This window comes from Orycteropus afer, unplaced genomic scaffold (genome assembly GCF_000298275.1).
Source record: "Orycteropus afer afer isolate SDZICR_OR568_19922 unplaced genomic scaffold, OryAfe1.0 scaffold00190, whole genome shotgun sequence".
Classification (NCBI taxonomy): Eukaryota; Metazoa; Chordata; class Mammalia; order Tubulidentata; family Orycteropodidae; genus Orycteropus; species Orycteropus afer.
The window spans coordinates 735781-753438 of NW_006921777.1; the positions used below are offsets into that span (position 1 = coordinate 735781).

General features: G+C 37.3%; 1 protein-coding gene across 1 annotated transcript in view; it reads right to left on the reverse strand.

Moving 5' to 3' along the window:
- The window catches only part of SYT1 (synaptotagmin 1), a 280496-nt gene extending 275321 nt beyond the window's left edge, over positions 1–5175 (reverse strand). Inside the window, exon 1 of the mRNA XM_007947552.2 lies at positions 5010–5175. Coding sequence (XP_007945743.1) covers positions 5010–5175 — 166 coding nt within the window. The remainder of the gene's footprint in view (positions 1–5009) is intronic.
- Positions 5176–17658: the final 12483 nt, after the last annotated feature.

Here is a 17658-nt window from a genome sequence, read left to right on the forward strand (position 1 = left end):
TCTAATATCAGACAAGGAGCTATGGTGGTGTAGTGGAGATGACATCTGGCTGCTAACTAGAAGGTCAGTGGTGCAAACCCACCAGCTGCTCCATGGAAGGAAGATAGGGAGATCTATTTCCATAAAGATTTATAGCCTCAGAAACCAAATGGGGGTTGTTATGAGTTGGGATCGACTTGATGGCAGTGAGTTTGGTTTGAAGTTTGGTTTAATGTCAGATATTTTAAAAGTATAAGGATACAAAAATGTGTAGAAATGACCCTCACGTTGGAGAAATTTATATTTCAGGGGGAAAGGAAGGCCAAAACAAACAAACAACAACAACAAAAATAAAAACAAATGGATAACCATGATTTTGAGACATTTGAATACAGTGCTTTTAAAAATAAAGGAAGGCTTGCATAATACTACCATGAGAAAGAACTAACTCTTCTCCCACAGTGTAACAATTGAGAGGTTCCTGAATAATCGAAAAACAAACAAAACTTATCAAGGTTAATGAGGAAAGAGAGTCTAGAAAGAGAAAAGTAAGAGAGAATACAATGGCGTGTGAAAGTACTGGCAGGTTTTGAGAGGTATTTTGGGAGGAAAATTAATAGGACTCAAAGGACCCCAAGTATAGAATTGTAGCTGAAGTGGAGGGGGTAGGCAAGGATAATGGGGAGATTACTTACTTGAATGGCTGCCCAAATGAGACCTCCCACGGAGAGCATGTAGAATGGGATATGAATAAGATTAAAGATGGAATCCTAGGAAACAAGCGCTTCTACCATTTAAGAGAAGGAAGGACAAGGAGTAGTCAGTGAAACAGGAGTCAAATCAGTGAAGAAGAATAAGGAGAGAAAGAAGGGGAAGCAAAGGAGAGGAGAGTCCTAGAAGGTGAAAAGTTTCCAGAAGACGGTTGCCAACAATGATAATGGTGCAGAAATATGTGACTGAATGAAGATTGATAATATCCCTCATAATCGTGCATCAGAAAGCACCTGGTGACTTTAGTGAAAACAATTTTAGTAGTGCATAAAGGATAAATGTGATCGTGGAAGAGGTTGAGCTGCTAATGGAACTTCAAGCAAGTTGTCAGAGTCCCAGTTATGCTTTTCAAAAAGTTTGGTGGAGATATTCAGGAGGATGCTAGCATGTTAGCCTGAGGGGTGAGTGAGGTCAAGGGCAGAAATTCTTACAGCTTGACAGAAGAAAGCCATCTCTTAACCAACTGCTGTGCATAGCACTGTTCTAGTCACTCTCAGATAGGTGAAACGTTAGCATGTGCATAGGGGAAAGGGAATGAAGAAGTGAGAAAATAAAATTACAGAAGAGAAAAAATGACAATTGGTAGAGAAAGTGGGAAAAGGAAATAGAAGAGATTTACCATCCCTAATAAAGGCATTGATGGAGTGAGTAGGTTTAAAGAATAAAACAAACATGGATTTGTACAAAGTTTTTAGAATCTTCTCAATTGGGTGACTGACTGAATAGAGGGTTTTTCTAACATGTATATTGACATGTTAAAATAACAGCTTGACTTTAGACATAGTTAACATTTTTACAGTTCTTACTTTGTGCAAAGTACTGCTAAGCAAGCAGTTTATATACACTGACTCCTTTACCCAACAACCCTACGATGTAAGTATTCTTTTCACACCCATTTTATAGAGGAGGAAACTAATACACCGAAAAACCAAGTTACGTGCCCAAAGTCACATAACTGCTATGTGTAGGAATTAGGATTTGAACTCATAAAATTTGTATCCAGCACCTATGGTTTTACTCTCTGTATTATAATATCTATCCAATAATTTTTCTACATGAATTAGGTAAGTACTTTTATCCTACTTGCTCCTATTCTGCACTAAGACTCAAATTCTGGCTATTTGGTTTTCTGTTGTGCTTTAGGAAAGGTGCACTCTACTTCAAGAAGCTTATCAATATCAAAACCTTAATCATAGCTATTCTGATGACACGAGTTCATGCTTTACAAACCAACCACAGCCCTAGTAATAAAAAATCAAAGTTGCAAAATAAAGAAACATTCTGAAAAACCTTGTCTGCTTCATTTAGATAACAGTGTGCAGAATGAACTGAAAGATAAAAATCCTCAGCATTTACCATTTCCTTTTCCTTTTTTATTTTAAGTCCCATGGTGTTATGGATGATATCATCAGGCAATTTGGTTTGAATATGTTCAGTGCTGGACCGTGCAGATTACCCAACTAATGACATGAACACTCCTTGCCATTGTGACACCTCTCTTCTCACAAGTGGGAATTTCAAGTGACAGACTAAAGCTGTTTGCTATCAATTTTGCAAAAAACACATCTGCCAGATAGCCAAGATTTAGTTCAGAGACCAAAATCGATTAATATTCTAATTTGTTACCTGTCATTAGCGTCACGCTATATTATGCCAAGTCAAAAGTGATAAACTTTGTATAACATATTCTCTAAGGAATTTGATTTTAGGGATATATTTTATTTTTGTGTAGTGTCGCTACCTGTATATAAATCCCATTAGAAATTTCAATTACACAAGCAGTAAAAATTGTGATGGATTAAAATGAAGGTGTAAAATATGCATGATAACAGATTTTTAATAAAATTGCACTGCTGTATTTATAATAGTTTTTTTTATAATACTTATTTACCATACCATTTTTAAGATTTTAGGTATTTAATTTGTTTCTTTCTATTGAATCATGGAGAGAGCTAGTAACATAGTGTCTTTTTAAGAGTTATTCAGATTCTCTGACATCATTTCAGGAAGTTGGTCAAAAGCAAATATCCATAGAGAAGAGGACACACTACCTAATCTGCTGTCTTGCCCAAGAATGGGACATGCGAAAGGGGCACTGGCTGGGGAAGGGATAAAATGATATTGGTAAGGGAAAAGAAAGGAGAGATATTTTCTCCAGTAATTTTTTCCTCAACAGGGAAGAGAAGATAATAGTGCTATTCATTGCTTTCTCTACCTCCATCCAGCAGATTTCTCTGAAAGCAAACATCTTGATTAACTACTTAGTGAAAGTTTGACCCATAGTGATATAGGAATTTGGTTTCTGCCCTGTAGCTATGACTTCAAAGTTATATCAAAAATACCTGATTTTATACATCAGCCCATCAGCAGAGCAAGGAAGAGAACTGAGACCTTGTGATTCTCATCCTAGGGCTTGGTCTACTGGGCCATCTTCATCTCCTTTTGGTTAGGGATTGTCCCGCTGAGAATGCTAATTATCACCACCTGTGCTAAGAATGGGAGCTCTGGTGGTGTAATGCTTAAGGCATTTGACTGCTAACCAGAAGACTGGAGGTTCAAACCCACCAGCCACTCCTCGGAAGGAAGGTTGGGCAATCTACTTCCATAGTTATACTTCCTCGGAAACCTAAGGAGGGGTCCCTATGAGTCGGGTCCGATTCCGTGGCAATGGTTACATTTTGTTTTGCGTTGTGCTAAGAATCTCTCAGATGAATTTGTTAAAAATGGACAGAAAAATTGACAAGTTTTTAATTATTTAGGGGTAAGAAAGAATTTGATTTATTGTATTTTTAATCTAGTTTCTCAGTGTTCTTATAGAATCATTCTCTTACAAATCTTATACATTTCATACCTGGATTATTACAACAGCCTGCTAACTGGTTCTTTATTTTCTGCCTTTGCTGATCTACAATTCATTTTCAATGCAGTAGTAGGAGTGATCTTTAAAAAGCCTAAGTCAGATCCTGAGAAACCTCTGCTTAGAATCCACCACCAGAATTTCATTTCACTCAGAGTGAAAGCCAAGAACCATCAACCCACCAGGCCTGGGTGACGTAACCCTCTATTACATTCAGAGCATTCTTCTGCCATCCTCCCCCTTGGACACCCCATTTGCAGCACAATGAGTTTCCTTCTGTCCCAAGCAGATTTGCAGACTAGCAAATTTCCCAGGAAGTTATGATAGTTTACTCCCCACTTCCTTCGGCACTTTATCAAGGAAACCAATCCTGATTATGCTAAAAAAGAAGTACCAATCCTTTACTTTCTATTTCATCTCTATTCCATTATTTGCCTGTGTGATTTATATTTCTTAATATAATTTATCACCACATGACATGCTATACATACTTACCTCTTTATTGATTTAGTATGCCTATTTTCCACTAGAATATAAGCTCTTAGTACTTGAAAAGTGCCTAGAACATAGTAGGTGCTCAATAAACATTTGCTGAATGAATGGAATATCTGATTTCTTTTTAAAGAGCCTCTAGTCTGTTTTCTGTTTTATATAATAATTACAGAAAACAAAAGATAGTTTTCTTAGATTTATAAACATTGATATAAGACTTCAGTGTTCTAGAATTAAAAGATAAGTCATTAGAATAATCAAAGCTAAATGGTTGAAACATTTTGTCTTTTACTCAATAACTTCAGATTTACCAATTCCACAAAAATCTGAAAAAAAATGATCAACCTACAATTTAAGATTTAGATTAAATACCTCATTTGAATTTAGTGCTAAACTTATACAAATAAACCTAGGTGCAGATTTCTCCCTCTCTCTCTCTTTTTTTCCTGATGACATCAAAGAGAATTTTTTACAACTATGCAAAATATTTAAAAATGTTAACAATCAAACAAAAGAAATCAGAGTTCCAGTATTGGGAAAGCAAATTTTATCTATTGCTTAGGAGTTATAATTATAACAGAATGTTTTCATAAATAAAAATCCAAAATACAATACAACTCGTGAGCATTAATGTTCTTGAGAGAAAACTAACATTGAAGATAAAAAACAGAAGCTACCTTAAACACAAGATACACATTATTTTTTATGAATTGGATTTTCATTCAAAAAGTATATTTAAAGAGTTAAGAAGAATATTTCACTTCCAAGAATAATTAATTTTATTATTATAATATTTGCATCCCAATAGTAATAAAAAATAAGTGTAAGCTTTTAGTATTTTAAAAAGAATGTTGCTTTCTTTAAATTTCAACCATTTCTTTTTACCTTACTAGAAATACATAATACTCACATGGAATTTTCTGCAATTCATTCATAAACTTCTCCCTCAGTTTAGAAAATGTATCTTCCTTTCCTTCTCCAGGACTGATTGGCTCTGTGGCATTATTTGCTAGCACAGTGGCAACTGTTGTGACTGGCGGGGCTGCCAGGGCCTCATGATGACTCTCGCTCACCATCTTAGGTTCGATGAAACTGTGAGGGTGAAGGAAAGAAAGAACAATTCAAAATGGCTTAACTGATCCCACATCAAAGGTATACCAGAGATGAAAAAGCATCAGAGTGCAGCTGCTCACTGGGTAAATAGTCTGTCATTAGCATATTACTTTATGTTGGTTCATGAAATATTTATGGAACCACAGTGGAGAGTCCTCCCCAGAAGGTAAGACCAGACGTAGTTACTGCATAGTATTCTCTCTCAACAATGCTGTGTAAGCTGCCATCTATTAGTTATTTATACAGCCAATTTGCCACATAGATTTAACTACGAACACATATCTTTCCTAAATGTGTGTAAAACAGTTGCTGATAACCTACACAATCTATACCCTAAACATTCTGCATTTTCTAAAAGGAAAATTAGATCAAATATTTGTCTTGCAAATTTTGATAAACAATGCCATATATCAAAAATGTTAGTGGACTTTCAAAATGGTTATAAACTATATAATTTAAATATCAGTACTCTAAGATATCATGAATGTTGCTTAGACATTGGTTCTTGAATCTCATTTATTGATGGTAAGTTTCTTTCCAGACTTTTTTTTTTTTTTTGACATTTATGTTAGACAATACTCTGATGAATAATTCACTTGTCTCACTGGGTATTATTTTTGAAGCCATTGCAAATGTGGCATGATTGATTACATATATTAATGCACTGATTGCATTAATAAACACAACTTATCTGTTTAATTATTTTAATTTATTTAGTTTTATCTCATTTCATTGTTTCAGTAAATAATTTAATTATTTAAAATATCTGCACCTTCCAAATATTAAAAATATTAATCTTTGAAAGCAGTCATTGAAAATATATTAACTAGTTCATATGACCTCAGTTCTAGTCCTCTTTACTAGCTAAATGAATTTTGACAAGATATTTAACCTCTTAATTTATCTGTCCATGAAGAAGTAAAACTTGCCCTTGCTAGTGATTTCTTAGGAAATGTTAAGTGCTCTATAAACGTAGGAAGGTAGTCTAAAGAGGTAGAAATGAAATCATATTCTCTAATCTAAAAATATTCTGAACTTCATTAATTTTACTGTGTGATTTAAGATTTCAGGCTATGCTGATGAAAGAGTAGGCATAATACCCTCCATTGTCATCAAGTCAATGTCAACTCATAGCAACTCTTTAGAACAGAAAAGAACTGCCCGAGAAGGTCTCCAAAGCTGCAAATCCTTACAGAAGCAGACTGCCTTATCTTTCTCCTGTGGAGTGGCCAATGGTTCCAAACCACCAACCTTTTGGTGAGCAGCTGAATGTTACAATCATGACACCACCAGAGCTCCTGGCCAGATATTGGGCAGGGATAAATAAAAGTAAACAGTCCTAGGCAATAAGAAGTATATAGTGTTGGCAGGAGGGTTGATTCATATAGGCCTTCTGATTTACAAAGGAGATGGGCAGTGAACAGATAGAGGGTTATTATTGAAATTGTAAATGTTTTGTGAATTAATTATGCATACTACATATTTGGTGAAAGTATAGTTGAAGGTAGAATAGTCTCAGGTGTCTTGGATTATTATTACTATAGTCTTAATCAAATTTCAGAGATTTTAGACCTCCTTAAAGAAGATCAAGGCTGAGGTTAATACATATACATAGATAATCATTTTTCTCTTGTCTAATAAATTTTATTCTATTGATCTGTTTACTTTGATTGTAGTTTTATATATATATATATATATATATATATATATATATATTTGCAGAGTCAACAATTTTTACATGTGTAACTCCATGATGATGATTACATTCATCATGTTGTACAACCATTACCACTGTTCTTTTCCAAAATTACCCATCATCATTAACAGAAACTCAGTGCCCCCTAAGCAAAGACTCTTCCTTCTCCCCTTTCTTCTCACCTCTGATAACTACTGAAATCTTTTGGACTCTATATCCATTTGCCTGTTTCATGTATCAAGCTATATATTTACTGAGTGAAATGACTGACATTTCACTCAGCATAATGTTTTGAAGGTTTATCCATGTTGAGCAAGTATCAGGACTTTATTTCCCATTACATTCTGTCGTATGTGTATACCACATTTTGTTTATCCATTCCTCTGTTGATGGACATATAGGCTGGTTCTGATTTGTGGCTATTGTGAATACCACTGCAATGAACATTAATATACATGTTCTCTTTGATTTCCTGCTTTCAGTTCTTTTGGGTATATGCCTAGGATTGTGATGGCTAGTTCTATGTTTAACTTTTTGAGGAACTACTTGTTTTCCACAGCAGCTGTACCATTCTGGTATTCCCATGACAAATGGTTAGATAATCAATTTTTATTTCATAATTAACTAGTTATCCTTTAAGCTTCTAATTTTCTACTGTTGTTGTGGCTGTGTGTTACCGAGTCGATTTTTGACTCCTAGGGATACAGAGTGACAGAGCAGAACTGCCTATAGAGTTTTCTAGGCTGTAATCTTTAAAGAAGTAGATTGTCAGGTCTTTCTCCTGCAGAGCAGTTGCCTGGACTTGAATTGCCAGCCTTTTTGGTTGACAGCTGAGCACTTAACCACTGCATCACCATGTTGTTGTTGTTGTTATGTGCCGTTGAGTCGGCCCCGACTCATAGCAACCCCTCCTTGGGTTTCCGAGGCAGTATCACTACGGAAGTAGGATTGCCCAACCTTCCTTCCGAAGAGTGGCTGGTGGGTTTGAACCGCCAGCCGTCTGGTTAGCAGGCAAGTGCTTTAGCCACTATGCTACCAGAGCTCCTGTAGTTGCTAATAGGACACTAAAAAGTAGACTCAGATAAATAAGGTCTGAGATCTCTGTTCTTCATTTTTTTAACCTTCTAAGATGAAGATATTCACATCAATTATGTTGTTGTTAGGTGCTGTTGGGTCGGCTCTGACTCATAGTGACCCTATGTACAATAATGAAACACTGCGTGGACCTGCGCCAGCCTCACAATCCTTGCTATATCTGAGCCCATCATTGCAACCACTGTGTCAATCCATCTCATTGAGGGTTTTCCCCTTTTTCACTGATCTTCCACTTTACCAAGCATAATATCCTTCTCCAGAGAATGGCCCCTTCTGACAGGACCAAAGTAGGTAAGATGAAGTCTGGCCATTCTTGCTTCCAAGGAGCATTCCAGCTGCACTTGTTCAGGACAGACTTGTAAGTTCTTGTAGCAGTCCCTGGTACTTTCAATATTCTTTGCCAACACCACAACTCAAAAGTATCAACTCTTCTTTGGTCTTCCTTATTCATTGTCTAGCTCTCACATGCATCTGAAGTAATTGAAAATACCATGGCTTGGGTTAGGCACACCTTAGTCTTGAAAGGGGAAATCTGGTGGCATAGTGCCTAAGGCATTTTGACTGCTAACCAGAAGGGTGGGTGTTCAAACCCACCAGCCCCTCCTTCGAAGGAAGATTGGGCAATCTACTTCCATAGAGATACCACCTTGGAAACCAAGGAGGGGTCGATGTGAGTCAAATTGACTCAACAGCAGTGAGTTTGGTTTGGTTTGGTTTGGTTTTAGTCTTCAAAGAGACATCTTTTCTCTTCAGCACTTTAAAGAGGTCTTTTGCAGCAGACTTGCCCAGTGCAATACGTAGTCTGATTTCTTGACTGTTGCTTCCATGGGTGTTGAATGTGGATCCAAGTAATATGCCATCTTTGACAACTTCAATCTTTTAATCATTTATCATGATGCTGCTTATCAGTCCAGTTGTTACTGAGCACCTGCTAATTGGTTCAGATCTATTAACTCATATAATTTTTATACTACTTTCACGAGATAGGTTTGATTACCACCTCATTCCACAGATGAGGAAAAGAAGGCATAGTGAGAAAGTAATTAGTGGAGCTGAGATTGGAACCTAGGTGTTTTGGCCAATACAGTATAAGGGACTTTACACACTCTAAGAGACAAGTATGCAATAAAAGTTATTTTTTGCAGGATTTTTTTCATGACAATTCATAGTAAGAAATACATTTTACACCATGATGTACAATCATCTGTCTATATGTTACATATTGAACAAAAGTTTCACAGTAAAATACTTGCCTTTATTATGTGTAAAGTACTCTGATATATTCTATGCTACTCTGTTATTTGTTACTAAAATGTTCTAATTGTGCCTCAAAATTGTATATACTGACTTCACAATCCACTAATAGTTTGAAACCAGCAGTTTGGAATAACACTATAATAAGGTGTAGGTTAAAATACAGTAACACTGAATGAGGATAAAAACTAAAGATGCCATTTATTAGGCACCTACCGTGTGCCAACTACTGTCACCAATATTTAAATATAATATCCTTAATTCTCTTTACAACCCCACAAAGTAATTGAATTTTATTTTGCAGAAGAAAGTGGGACTTGGAGTTGTTGCTGTTAGGTACCATCAAGTTGGTTATAACGCAGCAACCCTGTGAACTATAGAACAGAGCATCCTCACAAGCCTTCTTACTCTTGAGCCTATTGTTGTAATCACTGTGTCAATCCACTCTTCTGTCAGTTTGTTGTACTGTGGTGGTTTGCATGTTGCTGTGAGGTTGGAAGCTATGTCACTGGTATTTCAAATATAAGCAGGGTCACCCATAGTGGAAAGGTTTCAGTGAAGTTTCCAGACTAAGGCTGAGAAGAAGGATGGGCCCATCCACTTCTGAAAAAATTGGCCACTGAAAACCTTTTGAATAGCAATGAAACACTGTCTGATTCATTACTGGCATTTGGAGAGGTTAAGTAATTTGTCCAGCAGAGTTAGCACACTCCAAGGTTCCTTCAGCTGTTCTACTCTCATAATAACATTGAAGTATTATTAAACCAGTGAGTACTTGAAAGATTTATGATTTTAAAAAAATATTTGGTAAATGGAAAACACAAGTCATCTTTCAACAGAGGAAAAAGATTACTTAATTTTAGAGGTAGTTATTTAGTTAGTTAAAGTGGAATTAAGCATCCTGGACTATGCTAAGAGAAATATTGAATAGAGAAATAAATTTCCTTCTAAGAGAAAGTCAGCATAAAAGATATGCATGAGCAGTTCTGAAAGAAATACAAATCCCCCACTGGTCTGGATATCTAGTGCTGCTCTGACAAGAATATACCACAAATGGGATGGCTTTAATGAACAGGAGTTTATTCTTATAAAATGTAGGCTTTAAGTCTAAGTTCAAAGTGCCAGGCTTTAGGGGCTGGGTGAAAGCCCCTCAACCTTGGGTTGCAGCTCTGCCTCCTGCTCCCAGCCCACTGAAGCTGGAGGCTTTTCTTCACCCAGCTGCTGGCTGCTGAGGCTGACAAACCCAAAGTTGACAAGTAAAAAGGCACAGTCCCAATGTTATCAAACCTCATGATAGGCCATTAATTCAAGTCCATTGAAACTCCCAAGGTCAGCAGAGCATAGCAGGCTGCTGAACAATGACATGGCTACATGCAGGTTTCAAGCATGCCATGAGCTGGATACCATTCCCAAAGCTGCTGCTTACATATGAGAAGGCAACCACATAACTAAAGCAGCTACTCAGCTGCTCCAATAGATTCCCCTACGGAATTAATTACTAAAAGCTGCCCAGCCACTCAACCAAGCTCAGCCAAGTTGACACACAAATGTAACCACCACACCCACCTTCTGAAGAACAAGACAAAACAAAAACCACACACACACATACACACAAACACACACAAAAGTGTGTGGTCTCACAAATAATCAAAGAACTGAAAGTTAAAATGATGATATGGTTATTTATAAATTTGGCTAAACAGAGACATGAGGTTGGGGAAAGGAACTGAGCACTTGGGAGAAAGCACATATTGGAAAAATACTTTACAGAGAGTGAACTAAAAGAATATACCAAAAGCTTTAGAGGTGTTCATTTGTCTTCTAGGACTTCACCACAGAATTAATCATAGATATCCAACACAATTTAATATAACAAAGTTTATAGTAGCATTACTTATAATATTAAAAACACTGGAAACTGTCCAACACAGAGACATTTTAAATTATGATAATTTATAAAGTGATGTTATTAAAATCACCTTAAAGGAAAATGTTTATAAACTTGGAAATACATTAGAGTTTAAGATGGCAAATGCAGACTATGACTTTATATATGTTATTGTTGTTGCTATGTGCTGTAGCGACCCCTCTTTGGGTTTCCGAGACAGTATCACTACAGAAGTAGATTGTCCCATCTTCCTTCTGAGGAGTGACTATTGGGTTTGAACCGCCAGCCTTCTGGTTAGCAATCAAGTGCCTTAGGCATATGCTACCAGAGCTCCTGACTTTATATATAGTGAATTTAATTTCTCTAAATAAAAAGAAAATTGTAGAAAAATGATAAGAAAGATGTATTTAAAAACGTGAAATAAGTGGTAAAATTCAATGTTTCTTATGTCTATTTTGTTGATATATTAAAACCAGAATTGTTTTAAATTGCAATAAGGAAAAAAAAACCTCAAAAACTGTTTCTTCTTGAGAAAACTGTTTTCTTTTAACTTACAAAACAGATTTAATTTCCTAGTGCCAACTTTGTTTCTGAAAAATATCTTTAAAATCTAAGGCAAGAAGCTAAATCTGAACAATGAATTTTTTAGGTAAATATTTAGCAAGGATAGTATACAATATGGTTAAAGTACAATATAGAAAAAAATTATTAAGGTAACATGAAGGTTAGTATTTTTGTGCTATAAAGTGAGGAAAATCAGGAGTTGGTAACCATGACAACTTTCCTCTGTCCTATTATATTTATTCTTCTTAGTAGGATTTTAATTATGTCTATCTCTGTGTCTACAAATTGATATAGATTTCTTGGGCATTTTAGGATTATACAGTGAGATCGTCTACTGCATAAACAAAGTAATTCTAGAGAAAACACTATTTCAATCTATATTTAAGTGCTATGTTTTGTAATAACATGCACAATTAATAGACAAACAGAAGAAGGTCAAAGAAATATTGAAAAAATGATTACTAAGTTCTGGTAGTGTAGTGCCTAAGGCACTTGACCAGAAGGCTGGCGGTTCAAACCTACCAGCTACTCCTTAGAAGGAAGATGGGGCTAGCTACTTCCATAGTGATATTGCCTCGAAACCCAAGGAGGGGTCACTATGGGTCGGGTCCGACTCAACGGCACATAACAACAACAACAACAACAACAAGAATATATACTCTAACACAGAAAAGCCCCAAACTGAAAGTACTCTTTGAGTAATTATTAAAAAGAATCTGGAGATATTATGGAATGTGCTAGAAAGTATTTCTGATATGGCATTCAGAATATAGTGATCTGATTCTATCAAAATTTCACTTGACCTCCTGTCAGTGTAGGTCTTTCAGGAAGGAGGACATCGGCCTCATTCCCAGTTTCCAGCAGTGCTGTCTGCTGACAGGTAATGGCTAAGTCCCTTCTAAAGAATTGCCCATGGCCAAATGGAGTTGCCTCACCCTAGATTAAGTCATTTTCCCCAGGGATAGTCCTCATTCAATGAATGGTACAAATGCCCAGCCCCTTGCCTCAATTTGGGTCATTTCTGAAGTCCCCAAGTGCCTGGGTGGTGCTAATGGTTGCTAACCCAAAGGTCGGAGGTTGAGTCCACCCACAGTGCTCCAGAAGGAAGCCCTGGTGATCTTCTGAAAGATGAGCCGCTGAAACTCCATGAAGCACAGTTCTGCTCTGACACACAGGGGGTCACGGTGAGTCGGAGTCCACTCAAAGGCCAGTTATTTTTTTTAATTTGTTTTCTTGAAGAGCCCAGTAGGAAGAGCTAGTGCCCTTGCTGTAACTGCAGCTCAGTTCAGCATCTCCATTTGCCTAAACGTGCTTCCTTCATGCTCTCACACAGAGAGAATTCCCCCATCCACTACTTCTGACTCAGAGTCAGCTTCCCAGGTAATCCGAATGATGATACCTTTTCTGAAAGATTTTTTTGGGGGTGAGGTGGGGGTGGGGGGAACAAGTCACTGCCAAAAGTTTCATTTATATTCTTTCCAAACCCAAGGTTCCTTAGGCAGTAAGTGAAGACTAGCAGCATATCAAAAATTTCCTCATGTTTGAATGTCAGGTTCGAAGTGTATCTTCTCTCCTGTTCAGATAATTTCTCTTGAGAGAAGAAGGAGGAAAGCAAGAGAACATACAGTCCCTAGCAGGATGGAAGACAGCTGACTTCTGGTGATAGTCCCAATAAAAGGGCTGGAGATGAAAGGGTTTCTTCAGACCTTGTAGCAACTGGAAGCACAGCAGGCAGCCTACCCTCATGAAACCTGGAAAGTGCAGCACAGGCACCACTCCCTGCAGATTTTACCCACAAAAACCTCCTTACAGGAGCTGGAAGAATTTTGCTTAAGAGTGTGGTTCTTAGGCAGTATCTCTCATAAGTACCTCAGCAAACTGAATGTAAATGAATTTTCTTAGATTTACTTTGAGAATAGAATCAGGATCTTCTCCAATCCTACAAATCCCACACTACAAATATTGAAGAGATATATTCATTTTTATACTGAAGATACTTTGGAAGAATATGGGACAGAGGAAATATTGCTGGCTTTCAGATGCATTTCCTAAGAATTCCCTTCAAACATCTTTATTGTTCCCCAATTCCTCTTTACCTTCTTCCAAGCCTGTTTCTATGTAGCCTGCTAAAGTCAAACTGGTTTTCTTCTACATCTCTCTCTATCCTCTCTCTGAACAAGATCCTCCAATCTCCTTTCTCTCTCAATACCCTTCCTGCTCTCATTATCTTTGTCTATTCTTTGTTTTTGTCCTAAGAGTGGAGGGAATAGTAATTTATTATTAGGCTTTATTTATCATACATTGGACACTTGATGAGTGTTTGCTGAGCACTATGCTTGGTGTAGGGTCACAGTAAAGAAGAATAAGATACCAATTTACACCATCTAGACAGCCTGTGGAGGAGTTCTGGTGGTGAACTGGTTAGGACACTTTGGCTGCTAATCAAAAGGTCAGTGGTTTGAACCCACCAGCTGCTCCACTGAGGAAAGATGAGGCAATCTGCTTCTGTAAAGATTTACAGCTTTGGAAACCCAGTGGGTGTCATTATGATTCAGAGTTGACTTGATGGCAGTGAGTTTGAAACAGCCTGTGAGTTTCTTCTGATTGCCTCTTTCTACAATTATGGAATTTCAATTATAGCCACTATGGCATTTCCTTTATTCAATAATAGTGATGTACAGCTCCTAATTATCTTCCTGACCTACCTAGACAATTGGAAACATGATTAATAATAGTGACGTACAGCTCCCAGTTATCTTCCTGACCTACCTAGACAATTGGAAACATGACTCTGATTGACAAGAAACAGGTGGGAAAGCATGAATAAGAAATAAAAATAGGAATTAGGAAATTTTGGTCCAGAGGAAACTAAGCAGGGAGAGGTGTAGATGTGAAGTACTCAAAATGGCAGAATAGTTTAAAAGGCAAACATATGTATTAAAAACCCAAACCCACTTCCATCGGCTCAACTCCAACTTACAGTGACACTTTAGGACAGAGTAGAACTGCCCCATAGGGTTTCTAAGGCTGTAAATCTTTACAGAAGCAGACTGCCTCATCATCATCCTGTAGAGCAGCTGGTGGGTTCGAACCACCAACCTTTTGGTAAATAGCCAAATGCTTTAACCACTATGTTCCTTCATTAAAAACCAGGAATCAGAAATTTTAAATGGCTCACTACTCCTACAGGTTGGAAAACTCTGACTTACCAAGTTTTAGATTTCATATTGTTTAAAGTGAATTATTCCCTATCATTTTCTTATGTGGACGAATTTGATTTTTCAGATTCTCCAGTATTAATCCCCTCCCATCCTGCCTTCCAAAGCCAAGCAAAAGCAATTCCTCAAGATTTGTCTTTCTTAAAGGTGGAAGGAGACAGATTATATTAAGAATTTAATTAGTTTCCCATCTCATCCTAATTTTTATTGTTTAAAAAATGTAATAAAGGTCTGTGTCAAACTGACATTACTGCTAGGTTTATTTCCAAGCTGGCCCACCTTGTCTTTATGTCTATTTTTAAAATTATCTTTTTCCTGAGGAGAAAGATGGACCTGAGTCTGGATCCTGAAGATGTTGGGTGGGAGATGTCCTCGAGATATTAATCCCAGTGTTTGCCCTTCCATAGACCTTTTCAGCAAAATTGCCCTGCTCATAGACTGTAATAATGTGAAAGCGTCTATGTAGATAGCATGACCACAAACTAGGGCCACAGTCACAGTGGGTCAGTGGCCAACTGTGGAACAGATCATCAATTCTCATATGCAAGTTCAAGTTGAAGCTGAAGAAAAGTAAAACCAAACCATTCCACAAGAGCCAAAATATGACCTTGAATATATCTCACCTGAATTTAGAGATCTAGCAAGAATAAATTTGATGCATTAAACACTAATGACAGAAGACCAGATGCGTCATGGGATGACATCAAGGATATCATACACAAAGTGAAAGGTCACTAAAAAGACAGGAAAGAAAGAAAAGACAAAAATGGATGTCAGAAGACTTTAAAACTTGCTCTTTAATGTAGAGTAGTTAAAGGAAATGGAAGAAATGATGAAGTAAAAGGGCTGAAAAGAAGATTCAAAGGGTGGTCTGAGAAGAAAAAAGTAAAAATATTATAATGAAATGTAAAAAGACCCTGAGTTAAAAAAAACAAAAGAGAGGAATATACTTGGCATTTCTCAAGCTGACAGAACTGAAGAAAAATTCAAGCCTCAACATACAATATTGAAGGATCCTAAGGGCAGAATATTGAACAGTGCAGGAAGCATCAAAAGAAGGTGGAAGAAATACAGAGTTAACGTACCAAAAAGAATTGGTTGACATTCAACCATTTCAGGATGGAGCATATGATCAAGAACCAGCGTTACTGAAGGAAGAAGTCCAAACTGCACTGAAGGCATTGGAGAAAAACAAAGCTCCAGAAATTGACAGAATTGAGATGTTTCAACAAATGGACATAATGCTGAAAGCTCTCACTCATCTATGCCAAGAAATTTGGAAGACAACTACCTGGTCAGCTGACTGCAAAGATTCATATTTGTGCCCATTCCAAAGAAAGGTGATCCAACAGGATATGTAAATCATCAAACAGTATCATTAATACAACACAGAAGTAAAATTTTGCTGAAGAAAATCCAAAACAGTTGCAGCAGAAGTCTGCCAGAAATTCAAGTTGGACTAAAAGAAGATGTGGAATGAGGGATATCATTACTGATGTTGGACAGATCTTGGTTGAAAGGAGAGAATACCAGAAAGATGTTTATCTATGTTTTCTTGACTATGCAAAGACATTAGACTCTGGGGATCATAACAAACCATGGATAATATTTCAAAGAATGGGAATCCTAGAACACTTAATTGTACTCATGTAGAAGCTCTACGTAGACCAAGAGGGAGTCATTTGAACAGAACAAGAGGAAACTGCATGGTTTAAAAATCAGGAAAGGTGTGCATCAGGATTGTATCTGTTCTGGTTACCTATTGCCGCTTTGACAAGAAATATACCACAAATGAGATGGCCTTCACAAATAGCAGTTTATTCTTACAATTTGGAGGCTTTAAGTCTAAGTTCAAAGTGCCAGGCTCTAGGGGCTGGGTGAAAGCCCCTCAATCTTGGGGTCCGACTCCGCCTCCTGTTCCCAGCCCACTGGAGCTAGAGGCATTTGCACTCAGACAGGTGCTGGCTGCTAAGTCTGAGAAGCCCCAGGGTTGACAAGTAAAAAGGCACAGTCCTGATATTACCAAACCACATGGCAGGCCATTAACTTAAGTCTATTGTAAGTCCCAAGGTCAGCAGAACTTAGCAAGCTGCTGAGCAAAGACATGGCTACATGTAGGGTCCAAGCATGCGATTGGCTAGAAGCCAAGGCTTCTCCTTAAATACAGGAAGCAGACCACATCCCAAAGGCAGCTGCTCAGCTGCTTGTGGTAGATCCCACCATGCAGGTGAGTGGCAGTCTCATCATGGGGAATAACTACCACCAGCTCCCCAGCCACTCAACCAGGCCCAGCCACGTTGACATGCAAACATAACTACCACAGTATCCTTTCATCATACTTATTCCATATGTATGCTTAGCAAATAATACAAGAAGCTGGACCATATGAATAAGAATGAAGCATCAGGATGGTAGGAAATCTCAGAAACAACCTGTGATATGCATATGATACAATCTTGCTTGCTGAAAGAGAAGAGGACTTCAAGCATTTACTGATGAAGATCAAAGACTACACCCTTCAGGATGGATTATACCCCAACATAACCAAAAATCATCACAACTGTACCAATAAGCAACATCACGATAAACGGAGAAAAAATTGAAGTTGTCAAGGATTTCATTTTACTTAGATCCACAATGAATGGAGATAACACTGAAGAAATTAAGCAATATATTTCATTGAGCAAATTTCCTGCAAAAAACCTCTTTAAAGTGTTAAAAAGGAAAGATG